Below are 16,495 nucleotides of genomic sequence, written 5' to 3' on the forward strand. Positions count from 1 at the left end.
GGATATAATAATATTAATATTAACAATAATAAATAAGAATGCTATTGCTAATAATACCGAGTGGGTTTTTGTGACATGGTAAATATTTCCGTATAAACAATATAGTAAAAAAAATTTAATTAAAAAAAAAGCGATGAAATAAAATTAGAAAAAAAAAATAAATACCTAATGCAGTAAATTAAGGAAAAAAACCAAAACATATAAGGGATAAATAAATTCAAAGTAAAAAAAATTAATTTGTCATTGTTCATTAAGGCAATTGTAATTGTAATTGATCTTGAAATTTACTTGAAGGAAAAAATAAAAAAAAAATAGTTGAATTGTAAAAGGCAGATTTGAAATAGATTTGAGAAGAAAATAACAAAATTATTATTGATATATATATATAAATAAATATATGTAGATTGTTCGACTTGCGGGGGCAAGGAAACCACTGACACACACAAGTGGCAGAGGCTGAGGCAGTTCACGGTGACGAGACTTTAGACTGATCTAGGTATATATTGACCCTAGCCCTCTGACACACGGTCGCTCTGACACTCGCACTCTCCTCAATCCTCTCCCTCTTCATCCTCATACTCCAGTTTCCTGCCCGTTATCACATATCCACCCTTTTCGCTAAAACTTTTTATCCCCAATGACCTACACTCTGACCCCATTCCCATTTGTACTCTCAATTTTTAATCTGATCCCCACAGCCCCGAGCGAACATCACCTACATTATACCCCACCCTTTCCCAGCCCCGACTCCCTTTACCTGTAATATTAAATATTGTATTTTCTTATATACTATATACTATATAATATAAACACCATAAATACCAGCGAATGTCGGAGCGACTGAATTAAATAAAAAAAAAAAAAAAAGGGGTTTGAAGGTCGCATTTAGGATAATGCACCACTGTGAGACTGACGAGGCCACGAACTGCGCGCCCTTTTATATACCTTTAATATATTTTTTCTACTTTTATTATTTTTCTCTATTTTTTTGGCCAATGTCCTATAATTTACTCGCGATTTAAAACCGCATCTGCTGGGATACTATTATAATAAATAAATAAATAAATAAAATAAAATAATTATTAGTAGAAAATAATATTGTAATAATAAAAATAAGATGGAATTTTTTTTCCCTATCTTTCTTTCCCTTTCAAGTCGCGCGGGCTTTTTTTTATAAAAGTGATAAAAAAAAAAAGTAAAATAATGGATAAACAATTTTTATTTATTTTTTACATGATAGTTAACATTTCTATTGAAATGTCAATAGCGTCGTTGAGCAGGAACGATTGTAACATGTATTTAAATAATAATAATGATATCTTTTGCCCGAGGATGTAAGAGAGTGGACGAAAGATTAAGGAAAAAAAAGGCAAAGGTGTTTTTTTTTAATTATGTATAAATATATTATATATTATATTATATTCTTTGAAAATATGCATTTTTTGTCAACAAATGTCATGTTATTTCTATTGCGGTAACTAAAGTTAGGAAAAAATAAAATAAAAAAAAAATTAAATAAATAAATTAGATGAAAATAATTAGAAACGCGTTAATCATTAACGAGTGTAGATGGTAAAACAAATTAAAGGAAATTTATGTTTGATTTAATTCTTGAATATGGAGCATATGAAATATTGTTAGTGTTTATGTTTTATTTTTTCTTAATCGTTTATTATAATTATCATTATTATATTATTATTAACATTAAACTTAAAAATTGTCACGGTTAAAATGTATTATTATTATTTCTATTTATGAGTTTCTGATTATTTTATATTTAAATCTGCAAACTTTTTATTTTTGTCAAATAAAAAATTATCCATGCAGACTAAAAATATTCAATAATTACTTTATTTTAAATTACATTGTGTTTTTTTTTATCATTAATCAGCTACACCAATCGCTTTGCTTTGATTTTATAAAATTACCGCAGTCTTATATTATTTTATCTAAAGTGACTAAAAATAAAAAATGTTGCCTTTTAATTTTAGTGTGAGTAGTTTAAAAAAAATAATCTAATGACGAAAAGTGAATGACTTACGTGATAGTAAAAACTATTAACATAAAAAAAAATTAACATAATTCTACCAATTGTTAACGATCGTTCCCTTTCATCATTTTATTTTTTTGTCCCGGGCTAGGAGCTTGATTTATAAAATAAAATAAAAAGAAAAACGTGTCAAAGATTTTGTGTATGAAACCAGATGTATTCTACATGTCTCAATAAACAGTTGTATGTGAATTACCTTTTTTAATTAAAAATATATATTGAATTTTATTAAAAACACCCCCGCCATACCCATTATTCATAAGTATTAATTTTACTATTAACAAATAAATTAAATATTGCCCTCAATATATTAAATAAAATATTTATCGAGGGTGTGTCACCAAAACTCGCCGTCTTTTGTATTTTTTAGTCTCACGTTTTCCCTTTATCTTCTTTCTATACAAAATAAAAATAAAGCTAGCGATATATATATCTATATATATTTTTTTAGCTGTGTACGTTTCGTTTATTTTCTTCTTCAAAGTGGCTAGTATAAAATCTCTGTAGCGCGTTCAGAGCGCATATGTATCGAGGGTGAGAAATTAAAGGGTGGTGGCGAGGCGCGTCGTCGTCTGCGCATCTTTGCCCTACTTACTATTAAACACTGATCATTTTTTTTCTTTCCCTAAAAAAAAAGTAAAAAGTAAACAAAAAAGAAAAAACAACAAGATTTTATTAAAATTTTACCCAATCATTTTAAAATCCGCGGTTATTTTTTTTACCCCAGCAGACAAAATAAAAAATTCATTTATTATTCCTGAGTAAAATAAAATTTATATTTATATATGTATATATAAATATAAATATAATAAAACAATAGATAAATAAAAGATCTTTGTGGACCACGAGATTCTACCCTAGTTCATGCACCCCATTCCCGATGGTTAAATCCCCACTCTTATTCAAAATCCACCCTCACGTTTTTAGCGACCTCTGGTTCGGATTATACTCGTATCGGGGGTGTAGGACATAGACGTGCTCTAGAGAAGTAGTGGAGGGTAGTCGAGCGCCCGCGCGTTCAAGAGACACCATCAACTTAAGCTGGGAAGAGATAGCACAGCATTCAAGGGAGAGAGACTCCAGTACGTGCGAAGTGGATATTACCAACAATATATATACTAAATTACTCTCCTTTATATTACACCCTGTACAAATTACACACCACCCATTTAAATAATAATTACCACCATTTATAATTACCTTTTAATATCAATTACCACAAAGTAACGATCAGTGACAGTGATCCAGTGTTTACAGTGAAGATCAGATGTCAGTTTCGGAGTTAATTTTTCTAAATAAATAAATAAATAAATAAACAAACAAACAATGACTGCTGGGTGTTTTGACAATGCCAAGGATTACAATATTATGATCATGTATCACACGAGGTCAGTTCATTACCGTCGTTGAAAACATCACCAGTAGCAGCGATACCTGGAGAAAGAGACCATAAAACGTGATATATATCTTAATAAAGTGAGAAGAAACGAGTTTGCGCAACCCAACGAACTATCATTTCATCAATTAATTATTTTTTTTAACTATTCCATTTACTTTTTTTAGTTTTCCTTCGCTGACCGCTACCTAGACTTTTATTTAACATCAATTGGTACTCGAGACAAAGCAAAGTATTGTTAGCTGTAAAAAAAAGTAAATAAATAATAGGATACAGTAGTCGAAATCATGTGGTGGTCGTAGTCGTGAGACACGAGACAACCACGCGATACATCCAGGTGGATAAAGATCAACCAACCACGAGGAGTTACTTTTCAAACAATTTATTTTAAACGCTGGCAATACTTGATAATAAAAATGCCTAAAGCACTATCACGGTAAGTTGTCTATTTATTTTTTACTTTTTTTTTGGAGTGATCAATTCTTAATTAGTGAGATTAATTATTGGAGCAGTGGTTATTTAAATATTTTTATTTACTTTTAGATAGAGAGTACGAGACATTTGTGTAGATAATAAAAAGTTTTTGAGAAATGTTTAACTATTGACCAATATCCAAAGGCATCCTTGCCAAGCGCATGGGCGCGGTTCGTATCCTATCACCCCGCCCTTTGCAGATCCTTGTGCACATACAACTAGAGAATTCAGATAGACATACTCACTGACTCAACACACAAATACATATACATATATAGTATTTGTTCTATCTCTTTCTACGGTTTATTGATACTCTGAACGTCAGCAGGACCCGAAAACTATAAAACCACCCTGACTTACATTAGCCGTCTTTAAATTTCTTGTTCTCTATTCCATTCCCGGAGTTGAGATTCTCTGACTGATCGTCCAATCTATCCCAGCGTATCCCATGGGAACGGCCATGTTTTCATCCGACGTCTGTCCAAGATTCTTAACTCGTATATTTTTCAAACAGATTTATTTTTTATCCTTTGTCTCCTTGTACTTTTTTTACTTTTTTCTCAAACTATCAAATGCTGACGCTAATAATAAAAGAAACCGTTCCCACGAGACCACTGAGTAGACGGATTGTAATGAAAAAGATTTAACGACGGCAATATATATATATATATTTGAAGAACAAGTAATGTTATATATGTTATTAGCCTCCGGTCTCCGGCAGCTTTAATGTTATCTCATATATATTTTGTTTCATCGAACGATATGATATTGGGAATCAGGGCGTGGCGAAATTATTATATCCAATCTATTTAACTTTACTTAAACTTTTTTATAATTTTCTCTATCGTATTTTATTCTCTGTGTTTTATTGGGTTGTAAAAATAACCAGTCTATTATATTTTTGCAGAGCCCTAAGTATATATTTTGTAAATGATAAACTCGGTACCTTTTTGTGAAAAAATTTTAGTTGCCAGATAATCTGGATAAAATTTATGAATAATTTATCATCAAGTTGCTAATATTTTCAAAGCAATTTCCTTTGTTTGTACTTGACTATAAGATAACAAGAAGTGGAAAACTCAGTATATATATCTAATGTCTATGTATATATAACTCGTTTTATATATATGAGGAAACTGTTCGAGGGCGTGGTGAATTTTGGTACTCTATAATTCACCCCGACCTAGGATCTACGAGCTCGAATGTTTAGTTTCTGAAAATAAATTTATTTCTTAGCTGACGCATAAATACAGAAAAAAAAGGATTTTTTGGCGGAAAAAATTTTATCCTAAGAAAATTTTAGTTCTCAATTGATAGCAAAAAAAAATTCTTGCGCACACAAATACTTTTTTTCTGCACTTTTAACTATTTTACATACCCTAATTTTCTTTACCCAACCCTTTGTCACGTTTTATTGCAGCTTAGAATCTTTTTTAATTAGACGAAAATGTAAATAAAAAAGTAAAATTATAAAAAAAGGCCAAGGGTACTCCGTAGCTCGGTGAATAATTTCCATATCGTCTAGGCGCAGTGAGTCTAGGCTAAGGAATAAATTAAAAGCACACAAATAATAAGATTCATGTATTCCAGATGATCTCTTGGATCAAGTTTCCTCGTGGTTCCTGGGCCTGGAATAGACACTGACGATATGGTAAGATAAACGGCAGTAAAAAAAATAAAGTTAAATAACAAAATACAAGTACAATGTCAAAGTACGTTAAGAAAAGCTTGTTAACGTTATAAGGTCATCGTTGCATAAAATATATCAGCTATAAAAGTGCATGCTAACCAAACTGCATTAAATATATTAAATTAAATAACTTAGTGATTAATTATAATTATTTTAGGACACAGTATGGCTTCGGTACTGTGGCATGCCTCTGGGAGTAGTTTCGTTTCGCCTGCCATCATCTTCCTCCTGTTACTTTGTCCACGTGCTATCACAGGTCAGTACTGACACTCGGGCAAAGAAGACCAAATCTTATTACTCGTTCTCTTTTATCATTGTCGTTATACTAGAATTAATAATTGAGATGTAATTGAAAAAATGATAAATTATAATGTATGGTGTGTGGTGTGTTCCCGGTGGCGGTGGAAAAATCTTCCTGTACTGGTGTCTTCTATCTACTTAAATACACACACGACTGTTATGTGAACTGATCCCGACTACTACTTACGACCTTGATGTTCTGCACGATTGTGAACACAGCCCGCGAGGTAATTGATGTGCCACTGCCACAGCAAGACTACGTACCATCCCTATCTCCACCACCACCGGGACCTTTCACCACTGCCAAGACATCAAGTATGTTGTCCTAAACTAATAATATATACATATATTTTAAATAGACTTTAGTAATATAAATTTAAATTAGCGCGGTAACGACTACTGATCAAGTGTTTTATTGTTTTACAACCAGGATGCGACCAGACATTCATCAGCGTACCAGGCAGCCCGGAAAACGGGACTTTTCACGCTCCGCATTTGATAAATCCAAAACGTGAATCCCAACAATGCGTCTACACATTTCTCGCGGGACCTCATCAACGTGTCGAGGTCATCTTCACAACATTTGGTCTCCGTGGCACACCACCAGAGTCAGTTGACACAGAAAATAATAATAATTAATAAAAACAAAAATAGCCATGTCGCATGTATTTGATGCAATTGAATTTGAAAAAAGTTTGTGTTTCAATTTACAAAAGAAAAAAAAAGTTATTTCATTTCCAATTTAATTTCAATTTTATTTATCTTCAAAAGCTTCAGTTATTTTATTTTACAGTTCAATTAAATTTAACTTTATTTTTATTTATTTAAATTTAAAATCCATGAAAATTTATTAAATTAAAATTTAAATTAATTGCCTGTTAAAATATAAATATAATAATGCAAATGTGTTGATAGATGTTAAATTTATGGTGTTTTTAATACTTGTAATGAATTACGTGATGTGTAATTTGTGTTTGCTGCTTGGGATTACTCTAGTGGATCTGCCGTTGGGGAATTGCCTGGGTGAGTATTTAAATTCTTCATTTCACCGCCATCACCACCACCATCATCCTCTGCATAACTCATCTCCTGACTCGATCTCTACTTCATACAAAACCTTATCTTATCATCTTATCTTAACTTTGTTACCCATATATATTTACACATACTCTTAACGAACTCTCTAATCCAACTACAAGACATCCCCAAGAGATACCAGAAACACTGCACAGAAAAAATGATAAATGTAAAGTTAAATATTAATGAGTTTTGAAACTAAATTGGAAGAGTAAAAGTCATATATAATAGCAAGCGTTGAATGCACAATTGGAAAACTGTTTATAGATTTGTTTTACATCGATGTCGTAGTGTCTGCATGTACATAAATTTTTATTTACAATATTATATAAACACACGTTAAATATTTATAAAAAATCTATACTGTACTTATCTAAACCATGAAAAAAAAAATCTGTTAAATATATACTTATAAATGGCTAACTGGAACACGATATTTTCAGGTGTGTACATGAGTACATGGATGTATACACGCAGATACGATCAGATAACACGACCAAGCTGATAGAGACACCCTTCGGTGGTCGATACTGCGGTCCTATACCACCGAGACGACGAGTATCTCTCTACCGAGGGATCGCACTTAGTTTCTACACTGACAAGAATATCACTCTACCAACTCTATTCAGCGGTCGTTATGCCTTCATCAATGCCTGTAAGTTACACCCGACTTATGTACATGACACTTGACTTAACTTATCACCCAGCCATTTTACAACAACTGAGTACATCGATACCGACATATCCTATCTCATAAATATATAATCTCCTACATAAACATGTGATTAATAATTTAATAGCGGAGTATGAGATCGGAACACCGGCGCCAAGTACACCCTGTTCTTTCGTTGTCAATTCAACGATAAAGCGCACTGGATCCATCCTGTCGCCTACTTATCCTGGCACTTATCCCAAGGATCTTAACTGCACCTATCAATTCATCGGCAACAGCGGCCAGAGGATTAGACTCGAGTTCCGTGATTTCGATCTCTTCTACGGAGGTCCCCAGTAAGATACTCGATAAATAAAATAAATCCGCGAGTTTTTAAATGATTTTTTTGAATGATTATTTTTTTTTTAACTTGAATTTAGCTGCCCATTTGATTATGTAAAAGTCTACGATGGATTGGACGAAGCAGCTCCCGTGATAGGAACTTATTGCGGGCAGCAACGTAACCTGGTGCTATATTCTTCCCAGTCAAATCTAACAGTTCTATTTTCAACACTACAGCGAACCGCGAACACACAAAACCGCGGGTTCAAGGGAATATTTGAATTTTCTGAAAGCTTTGTTAAATTAGGTACAGTATGGATTTTTTTTAAAGCCTTATATATTATTAATAAATAGTAATTATATACTCTGACCTCTTGACCTAATTTATAATTGTTTATTTTACAATATATATCATGAGTCATAAATAATTAATTGAATATTTTAAATTTTAAATGTCTAGGCAATTATTATTTTATTTATAGATTTCATAAACAAATCAGGGGGCATGCACATACGAGGATCCGAGTGCGATCAAAAAATATTGAGCACAAGAGAATCTTCGGGGCATGTCGTCAGTCCAAATTATCCGTTTCCTTATATTCCAAAAGTTGTCTGTCGGTATTTTATATATGGTATGCAAGATGCCCAACATTTAGAGCGCGTGAGACTTGAATTTTCTACATTCGACATCAGTAAGGGCGAAGGAAAAGGAGAGTAAGTCACTCATTACTGTCAAATAAATTTTTTTTACATTGAAACTGTCGATTTTAATTATTTACGATTATTATTTTAGCTCAGCATGCACAGACGGTTATCTCAAAATCTATCTAAAAGGCCAAGAAGCCACTGACTCGTATGACAAATTTGACTACGAGTTGTGTGGCAACGAAACAAATCCGAGCCACGTAGTTAGTGACGGGCCGCGACTCGTCATGGTATTCAGCAGCGGGGAACTTAAACAAGGAAGAGGTTTCAAAGCAAGGTGAGATGTAATTTCCATTATGTTCTCGGTGTATTGATCGCTATAATCAATGGAATACAAAATTCATTTATACATATATATATGTATGGATGTATTGGTTAGTTTTAATGTACTAGAAGCAATTGAATGGGTTCTTAATTGAATTGTCAATAGATACAGCTTTGAAACAGAATACAAAATACCGGGTACTGCTGCACCGGACGGCAGTTGCACATTCACTTATCGGAGTTCCTCACGGAAGAAAGGTGAATTCAATTCACCACGTTATCCAAGCAATTATCCGAGCGATACCAATTGCACTTATCTCTTCTTGGCAACTCCAAACGAACAAGTAACTCTTGTTTTTGATCACTTTAAAGTTAGGTCAAAAACATTAAACTTCACTACTGGATACTATGGGTTAATTACTACTTCATTATATTCTATATTTGTTTACTTGTTCATTCAGTTGTAAAGATGTTTTTTACTTTTAAAATCAACAGAGAAGAGATTTGTCAGGACGATTGGCTGGAAATCTATAACATGTACCGAGACAGTACAGAAAAACTGATTGGAAGATACTGCGGAAGTTCGGCACCTGGTCCAGTGGAGTCGAATCTCGGCGCGCTTGGTATCAAAGTAATTCTACATTCAGATGCGGAGTTGGTTTACAGTGGGTTCAAAGCTCGCTACATGTTCGAAGTCGCTAAATCTATATTCGGCGGTAAGTTTTCTTTGGATTCTCAATTTTATAACTCCAAGTTATTTATGTAAAAAATACATTTCTCAGATTGTGGCTCCAACATCAGCAGTCTCGAGTACGGCGTAATAATGACACCGAATCATCCTGATAATTACGACAGCCCTCTCCGAAATTTCGCCAGCAAAACCTGCAATTGGTTCATATCTGTACGTCCGAATCATCAGATATTAATCTACTTCGAAGATTTCTCCGTCGAAGGTGAACAGTCTGGTAAGTTTTCCACTTTTACCCTCAAGTATTTACAATAAAATATGTATACATATATTTATGATAAAATAAAATAACAGTCAGAGGATGTCCTGCGGCTGTTTTACGATTGTGGTTGTCCCCAATGGCAACTCCAATTGAATTATGCGGCGTCAAGACTACCGAAGGCCCGAATGATTATTTATCTCATGATCACAACATGCGACTCAGGTACATACTAAAATTTAAATACACATCTGATATTTATTATTTAATATATAAACAAAAAAAAAATATTATTTATTTCAGCTTCATATCATCAGATAAGTCGGTAGGGCAAAAAGGTTTTCGTGCCGTGTGGACTGAAGTATACAAAGCAAACGAATGTGAGCCAGACGAGTTCCATTGTCGTGGAAACAACTACTGCATTGCAGAAACATTACGTTGTAATAACGTAGACAACTGCGGTCCAGATGATACGAGCGACGAGGAGAACTGTGAGTCCCGATAACCGTGAGATCAGTTTTAAAATCCTGATCTATTACCAATAGATACATATATAAATATATAAAATATTAATAATATAACAGTAGCACTAACATATATATTTATATACGTATCTATATACATCTCAATGAACTTTTCTATCGCCCTATTAATTTTAATCGCTCACTCAACTATCCCACCATAACTATTATCACTATTATATATCTTTGCTCTATCTGTCATAAATCAATAATTTTTTTGAACCCTCTTTTGATTATGTCTTTAACTCTTTATCTACTCACGTCTTTTAATTGTCAGCTATACGTAAATGGATATAGAGTAATCACAGAAGCAGTCTCTCGGTCTACTATTTTTTTTACCTGCCTTATATACCTCTTTATATATATATATATGAATACATATATTCTTATCGTGTGTGATCACTACATTCTATTTAATCTTAACCGCATGCCATGTGCTTCTGGAATACATGATTCGTACAGTACACATATTAAATATATATATTTATATTAGTGGCAATATTTTTTTTCTTTTTTGACACGTCGTCGATTATCAAAAGTTCAAAAATTCTTCAGCGACCTCCAGAAAATTAATTATTGAGTAGAAAATCGAGAGGAATCTGAATACTTCAAGCTAAAATTTTTTTAAGTGACCGTCAAAAAAGAAAAAATGCCAAAAAAACTGTCATCCTAATACATCTATATATATACAATATACTGATCGTATTTGATATAAATATAATCTCTCTAAATGTGAATGAACCAACACTTCCTCTCAAGTACTGTCTCCATTTTACGCTTAAACTATTAATTATTAATTAAGATAATAATATTATTAAATATACGGTGATGAGTATGGTGATGAGATACTGCACGAAGCATGTATGACCAGGACCAAAAATAAAATTAATGATATCTAACGTACCCGAATATAAATGAACCGGCGGATAGACGAGTTGATTGAATTTGATGATCAGAACTCTCAGCGGTAATGAGAAGTAGGAATGAAATGAAAATATATAAAGAAAAGAATTATGTTTATCTCTTTGACTTTGTACAATCTGTACTTTGTATCTGCGGGGCGAACGATGATGGGTGAACGGTTGTATGGTGTCTCACAGGTACAGCATCAGCCCCACTGGCACTAGCATTGTCTGGAGTCTCTGACATGCTTCTTCTATCTCTGTGCTTTGTGTTCGTGACCAACTGAGGCCTTGCCGTGGCTTACAACGTTCCGGCATGCTATGAACTCCCTTATCACGTGAGTCTGCTCACACAATTCACCAGTAAATAAAATATAAATATATATAATAATAATAATAATAACAATAATTATGCATCATCTCGAGGACGTTCGCTAAATCTCGTCAGCTCTAATAATAATTTATTATTTTATTATCATTATATCACATATATAATACATATATATGTACATTTTAATTTACCCAGACGAGATAAATCTATAGGTAATAATATTTGAAATATAAATTGCAAGTAATAATCAATACTTAATTAACATAACACACCTCAAGTGCATGATAAATATTTAATGAATGTGCAATTGATTTTGCTTATTTTTGACTTTATCAACTACATATATATACATATATTTTATGCATGACAAAAATCTAAATGTTTCAATTTTTAAATTTCCACTATTGCTTCCACTGATTATTTAACTTGTGCACAATTTATTTATAATTTTTTTTATCTAATTAATAACAAAAATTTAGTCCCTACAATTAAGACCCGCGGATCATCTGAACGTCCGCGAATAATTTATGACTGATCATAAATCATAATGAATAACTTTTAAGTAATGATTATTATGAGTAACATGTAATTTAAAAATTTTTCAGGTGCAATAACAGTGCCTCCAGTAAGTTACGCGATACCAGCAGCCAGTGCAGCGGCTGCTGTACTGATAGCATTTGCACTTTGTCTGTTGTGTCATCGTAAAATGAAGCGACGAACTGAAGAAGTTAATATCGATGACTTCCAACAGCGTATCGAGGACATGCGTTACTGCTATCATCATCACACCGTCTTCCATCGTACACCAAGTACTCACAGTCATAGCCATCCAGATACTTACAATAATCAGTATCACATGGAACAGCCAAGTCCACCAAGTGAGAGTGAAATTGAACATGTATGTAACGATGACGCGAGTAGTCCAGAAACACCGTGACCATCGTGCATAATTACTGTTACAATTTGGTGTCACTGTCATTATTATTATTATTATCATTATTATCATAACAATAATAATAGTTACTACTGTAAGTGTTGGTATGAATCCCGACCATCACCAAAAGCACGTGGGTTAAATCCACGTGCTAATGAAACGCAGACTGTACTATCGCGCCTAAAGTGTAATAAAAAAATTGTTGTTGTTAATGTTGTTGTTATCATGGTTGCTCGAATCGATAATTTCGGCAGCTCATTATCCAGCGCCATCAACAGCCATTCATATAACAATAATATCGATATTAATTATTGTCATCATATCAAAGGAATACTGTCACATTGATTTCATTTATTTATTTTTGAATTGTATGTCCTCGTTTATCCGCCACACGGATAAATAGGCGATAGATAAATTTATCTAATGACTAATGACGTTTGTAATTCGCGTGGGCATTGGTAATTAAATATGAACACCAGGATTGGGAAAATTAATTAAATAAATAATTTTTTTGTTATAATGAATGCAATCCGGAGTAAATGCGGGTGGATGACGGAAATTTGTAAAATTTACTCTGAAGGGAGTTTATTTTAATATTGAAACTCCGAACGATGGAGTGAATTCGGTTTTAATTAAAATCCGTGATCACTCCGCATTCATTCCATTGCTTCATTGATTTAAATATTTATGTGGGAGGTGAAAGTATGAGCTGATTATATTGATTGCCGATAATTGGAAAACGTTTAATAATTTTGTCGCGCAATTAATAATTAAACAACAGACGTATGTAGGCTGGTACCTGCTGATTATTTAAAACGACGCGTTCTTTTAATCCTTTTATACATTTTACTGTTATAAATACGCTCTATATTTTACATTGAACGATAAAAAATAAATACTGTTGTTGCGCGCAAGTTATTCAAATATTAATTGACATGTATTCCTTTGTATATAAATATATTATATGTAAAATCTTATTATCGAATGGCCATCGATTGTTATTATAAATAAATTATAGAGGATGGCGTTGACCAAGAGCTATTGTAAGAAAAAAAATTAAAAATTAAAATAATAACCGATTGAACAGGCATTTTATTAAATTGGAGTATTTAGTTTTAAAATATATATATAATATAATAATAAATAAATAAATAAGACGTGTTGGTCTAACGTTAAGGGTCTAAAATAAATATTTGTCTTGTCATTAGTTGATAATTATTGTAATTGTATACTATTTGAAGAGAGTAAACGTATTGGTAAACGATAACGCTTTTATTGATAAAAAAAAATTTATAGAAGAACAAATATATGATAAACAATAAGGAAAAATAAGAGTAATTAAATTTTATTAGTCTGCCAAAATTTTTATAGACAATGAGGGTCCACTCATAGGGTTCGGCCAGTCATTAGTAATTGATATATTTATTATTATTATTATTATTACTGTTAATTAATTTTTCGTATTATTTAAGTGGCTCGATGATTTCTTAAAATAAATGCTACGGAATGTCTAATAGTATTAAGTTACTTAAAAAGTATATTTAAAAGCGATACGAGTAGTATAGCAGATGTAGTATCGTACGAAATACGCACATCTAAATTTTGTACAGATTTAAAAAAAATAAAAATAAAAAAAAAATAAAATGCTTTTAAATTACTGAGACAAAGCACCGGCATTTATCAAACGCTTTATTGTATCGAGTAATTTTGAGTAACAACAACTCACACACATTATTTTATATATAATAATTAAATTACTGTGCTCATATATTTTTTTTCTAAATTTTAATTATTAATTTTGTTTTTTTTTTTTTTTTTAAATATCGAAAGAAAAATGTAAAGAGAGTGTAAAGTTGTAGAAAATCAATGGGAAATCTTTTAAAAAAATTCTAAAGACATAGCAGAGAATGCAGTATATTTATTATTATGATATAATAATAAAACAGTACTAATTACTGTAATAATAATAATACCCACAAGTATATATGTATATTTCACATTAATCGCTGCCATTGGAGCTATACCAAAGTATATTCTAAACTATAAATAAATAAATAAATAAATCGTACCATACATTAATGCACTGAATAGGAGGGAAAAAAATTTCAAAAAAAGTTAACAGAGAAAAAAAACATTACTCGTATAAATAAATGTCCCGCAAAGTAGTTTGTGTGACGTTTGTTAAATAAATATAAAAAATAGACGTTGTAAGTGTAATAAATAAATAATATTAATAATAATAATAATGAAGATTAAATACATGGATTATTAAAATACTGGAAAACTTTTGATTGAAATATATATATTATACGTCGGATTATTTAAAAATGGACAGATATATAAAGAAAACGAATACTATAATATACAATGAATAAATAAATAAATAAAAATTGTAATAAAAATAATAACGATAATGATGTTATTGATAAATAACAAAAAGAAAAGCTGAAATCCGTTGCTCATTGCGCATTGAACATTTTTCTTAAGTGCAAATTTTCACATTTTATAGTGTAACTAAAAAAAAATAATATTATGCTAATTAATAAAGTAAATGAAATAAATATATATAACGAAATAATATATTATTTAACAAAACTACGTATTAATAAATAGCTGCAAGCAGTACGTCAAGTAAGACTTATTGATATCGAACGACTGTGTTCAATTACTTTTTTGCTGTAAGTATGAATGGATGACAAAAATATAATGTGATAATCATACCCGATTAAATAAATAACAACCACTTTCATTAAAATCATTGTACGCTGTTTTATTATCTATTCATAAGAGTTTACTTAATAACTATTATTTTAATTGCCAATGTCTAATTATTATTTATTTTTTAATTAATCAATGGATTTGTCTGGCAAATTCAAATTATAAATATTGATAATAGTTTTTTAAATTAAATAAAAAAAATTTATTTTATAATTTCTGTCAAAGGAAAAAATTAAAATGATAAAAAAAAAAATATTCGTGTGTATGAGATTAAATGAAAAAAAGTATTCACTCGAATTGTACTACAATTTGTAATAATAAAATTATTATTTTAAAAATTTATTTATTTATTTAAATATTTTTATTTTTTTCTCCAAAATAACGCGCTGGTGGTTGAGAAAAAAAATGTAAATTAAATTTAAGTTTGTAATCGAGTGAAAAAATTTTAAAATAAACGTAATTTGTAATTAATTGCTCATGAGCTAGGATTTTTTTCATTATTATTTTTATTGGAGATTTATGGAAAGCGCGTGTGTGGTAAATAAATTAATGCAATAATAAAATAATTTAAAAAAATTTTCTAGAGCTTGAGTAGATAGAAATTAAATTTTTATTTATTTATAATTAATAAATTTTAAATTGCTGTCTTATTTCAAAAACGAAATTTAATTTCAAAATCAATTATGTCTAATAAAAAGACAGGGTTAATAAAAACAAATAATAATTCATCGATATATCACATATGAATATGAATTATTTGCCATTATAAGAGTAAGAGTGAAAGTGTTTGTTGAGTGGGTGAATATAAAAAAATTTAATTACATATAAGTATAAATTATATTCCGTGAGTTATTAAATAAGACGTATGGAAGATGTAATTGAATGGTGGCGCGATAATTCAAATAGAATCGCGAATCGCTGCCGCGAAGCTCATTATTAATAACATTTTGTGCTTCCCAACTTTATGATTTTGACCGTGAAATATAAATATAAATATATATATATATTAAAATAGTAAATAAAATGAATCGTTGATTGGACGATAAAATAAATTAAATGAACATGCGAAATTACAATCTATCGCAATTTTGTAAAAATTAAATAAAAATAATTGGTGAAAATAATTATTGCTGATATATTTACGGCAGACGATTTATGACCTGTACTCTCCATGTTCACAACCGGTTTTCAC

At 30.9% G+C, this 16,495-nt stretch overlaps 1 protein-coding gene across 4 annotated transcripts; it reads left to right on the plus strand.

The window, feature by feature from the left end:
- The first annotated feature begins 3,032 nt into the window (after positions 1 to 3,032).
- On the plus strand, positions 3,033 to 14,406 carry LOC130676713 (cubilin). Of its 4 annotated transcripts, none has more exons than XR_008991472.1 (19): positions 3,034 to 3,526; positions 3,614 to 3,882; positions 5,511 to 5,571; positions 5,768 to 5,866; positions 6,130 to 6,225; positions 6,341 to 6,518; positions 6,907 to 6,933; positions 7,431 to 7,642; positions 7,788 to 7,995; positions 8,080 to 8,288; positions 8,464 to 8,695; positions 8,775 to 8,963; positions 9,117 to 9,362; positions 9,446 to 9,666; positions 9,733 to 9,915; positions 9,993 to 10,122; positions 10,201 to 10,388; positions 11,519 to 11,658; positions 12,257 to 12,398. XR_008991472.1 is itself a non-coding variant. In XM_057483158.1 (18 exons), exons 4-18 carry the CDS (start codon positions 5,776 to 5,778, stop codon positions 12,586 to 12,588), a joined length of 2,742 nt encoding a protein of 913 aa, XP_057339141.1. In that variant the 5' UTR covers positions 3,033 to 3,526; positions 3,614 to 3,882; positions 5,511 to 5,571; positions 5,768 to 5,775; the 3' UTR covers positions 12,589 to 14,406. The 4 variants fall into 4 exon arrangements, 2 of the variants coding, with proteins under 2 accessions (XP_057339141.1, XP_057339142.1); XR_008991471.1 differs by having other exon boundaries at positions 11,519 to 11,683; positions 12,257 to 12,397; XM_057483158.1 differs by lacking the exon at positions 11,519 to 11,658 and having other exon boundaries at positions 3,033 to 3,526; positions 12,257 to 14,406.
- The last annotated feature ends 2,089 nt before the right edge of the window (positions 14,407 to 16,495 follow it).

The sequence above is a fragment of the Microplitis mediator genome, chromosome 10 (assembly GCF_029852145.1).
Source record: "Microplitis mediator isolate UGA2020A chromosome 10, iyMicMedi2.1, whole genome shotgun sequence".
NCBI classification, from domain to species: domain Eukaryota; kingdom Metazoa; phylum Arthropoda; class Insecta; order Hymenoptera; family Braconidae; genus Microplitis; species Microplitis mediator.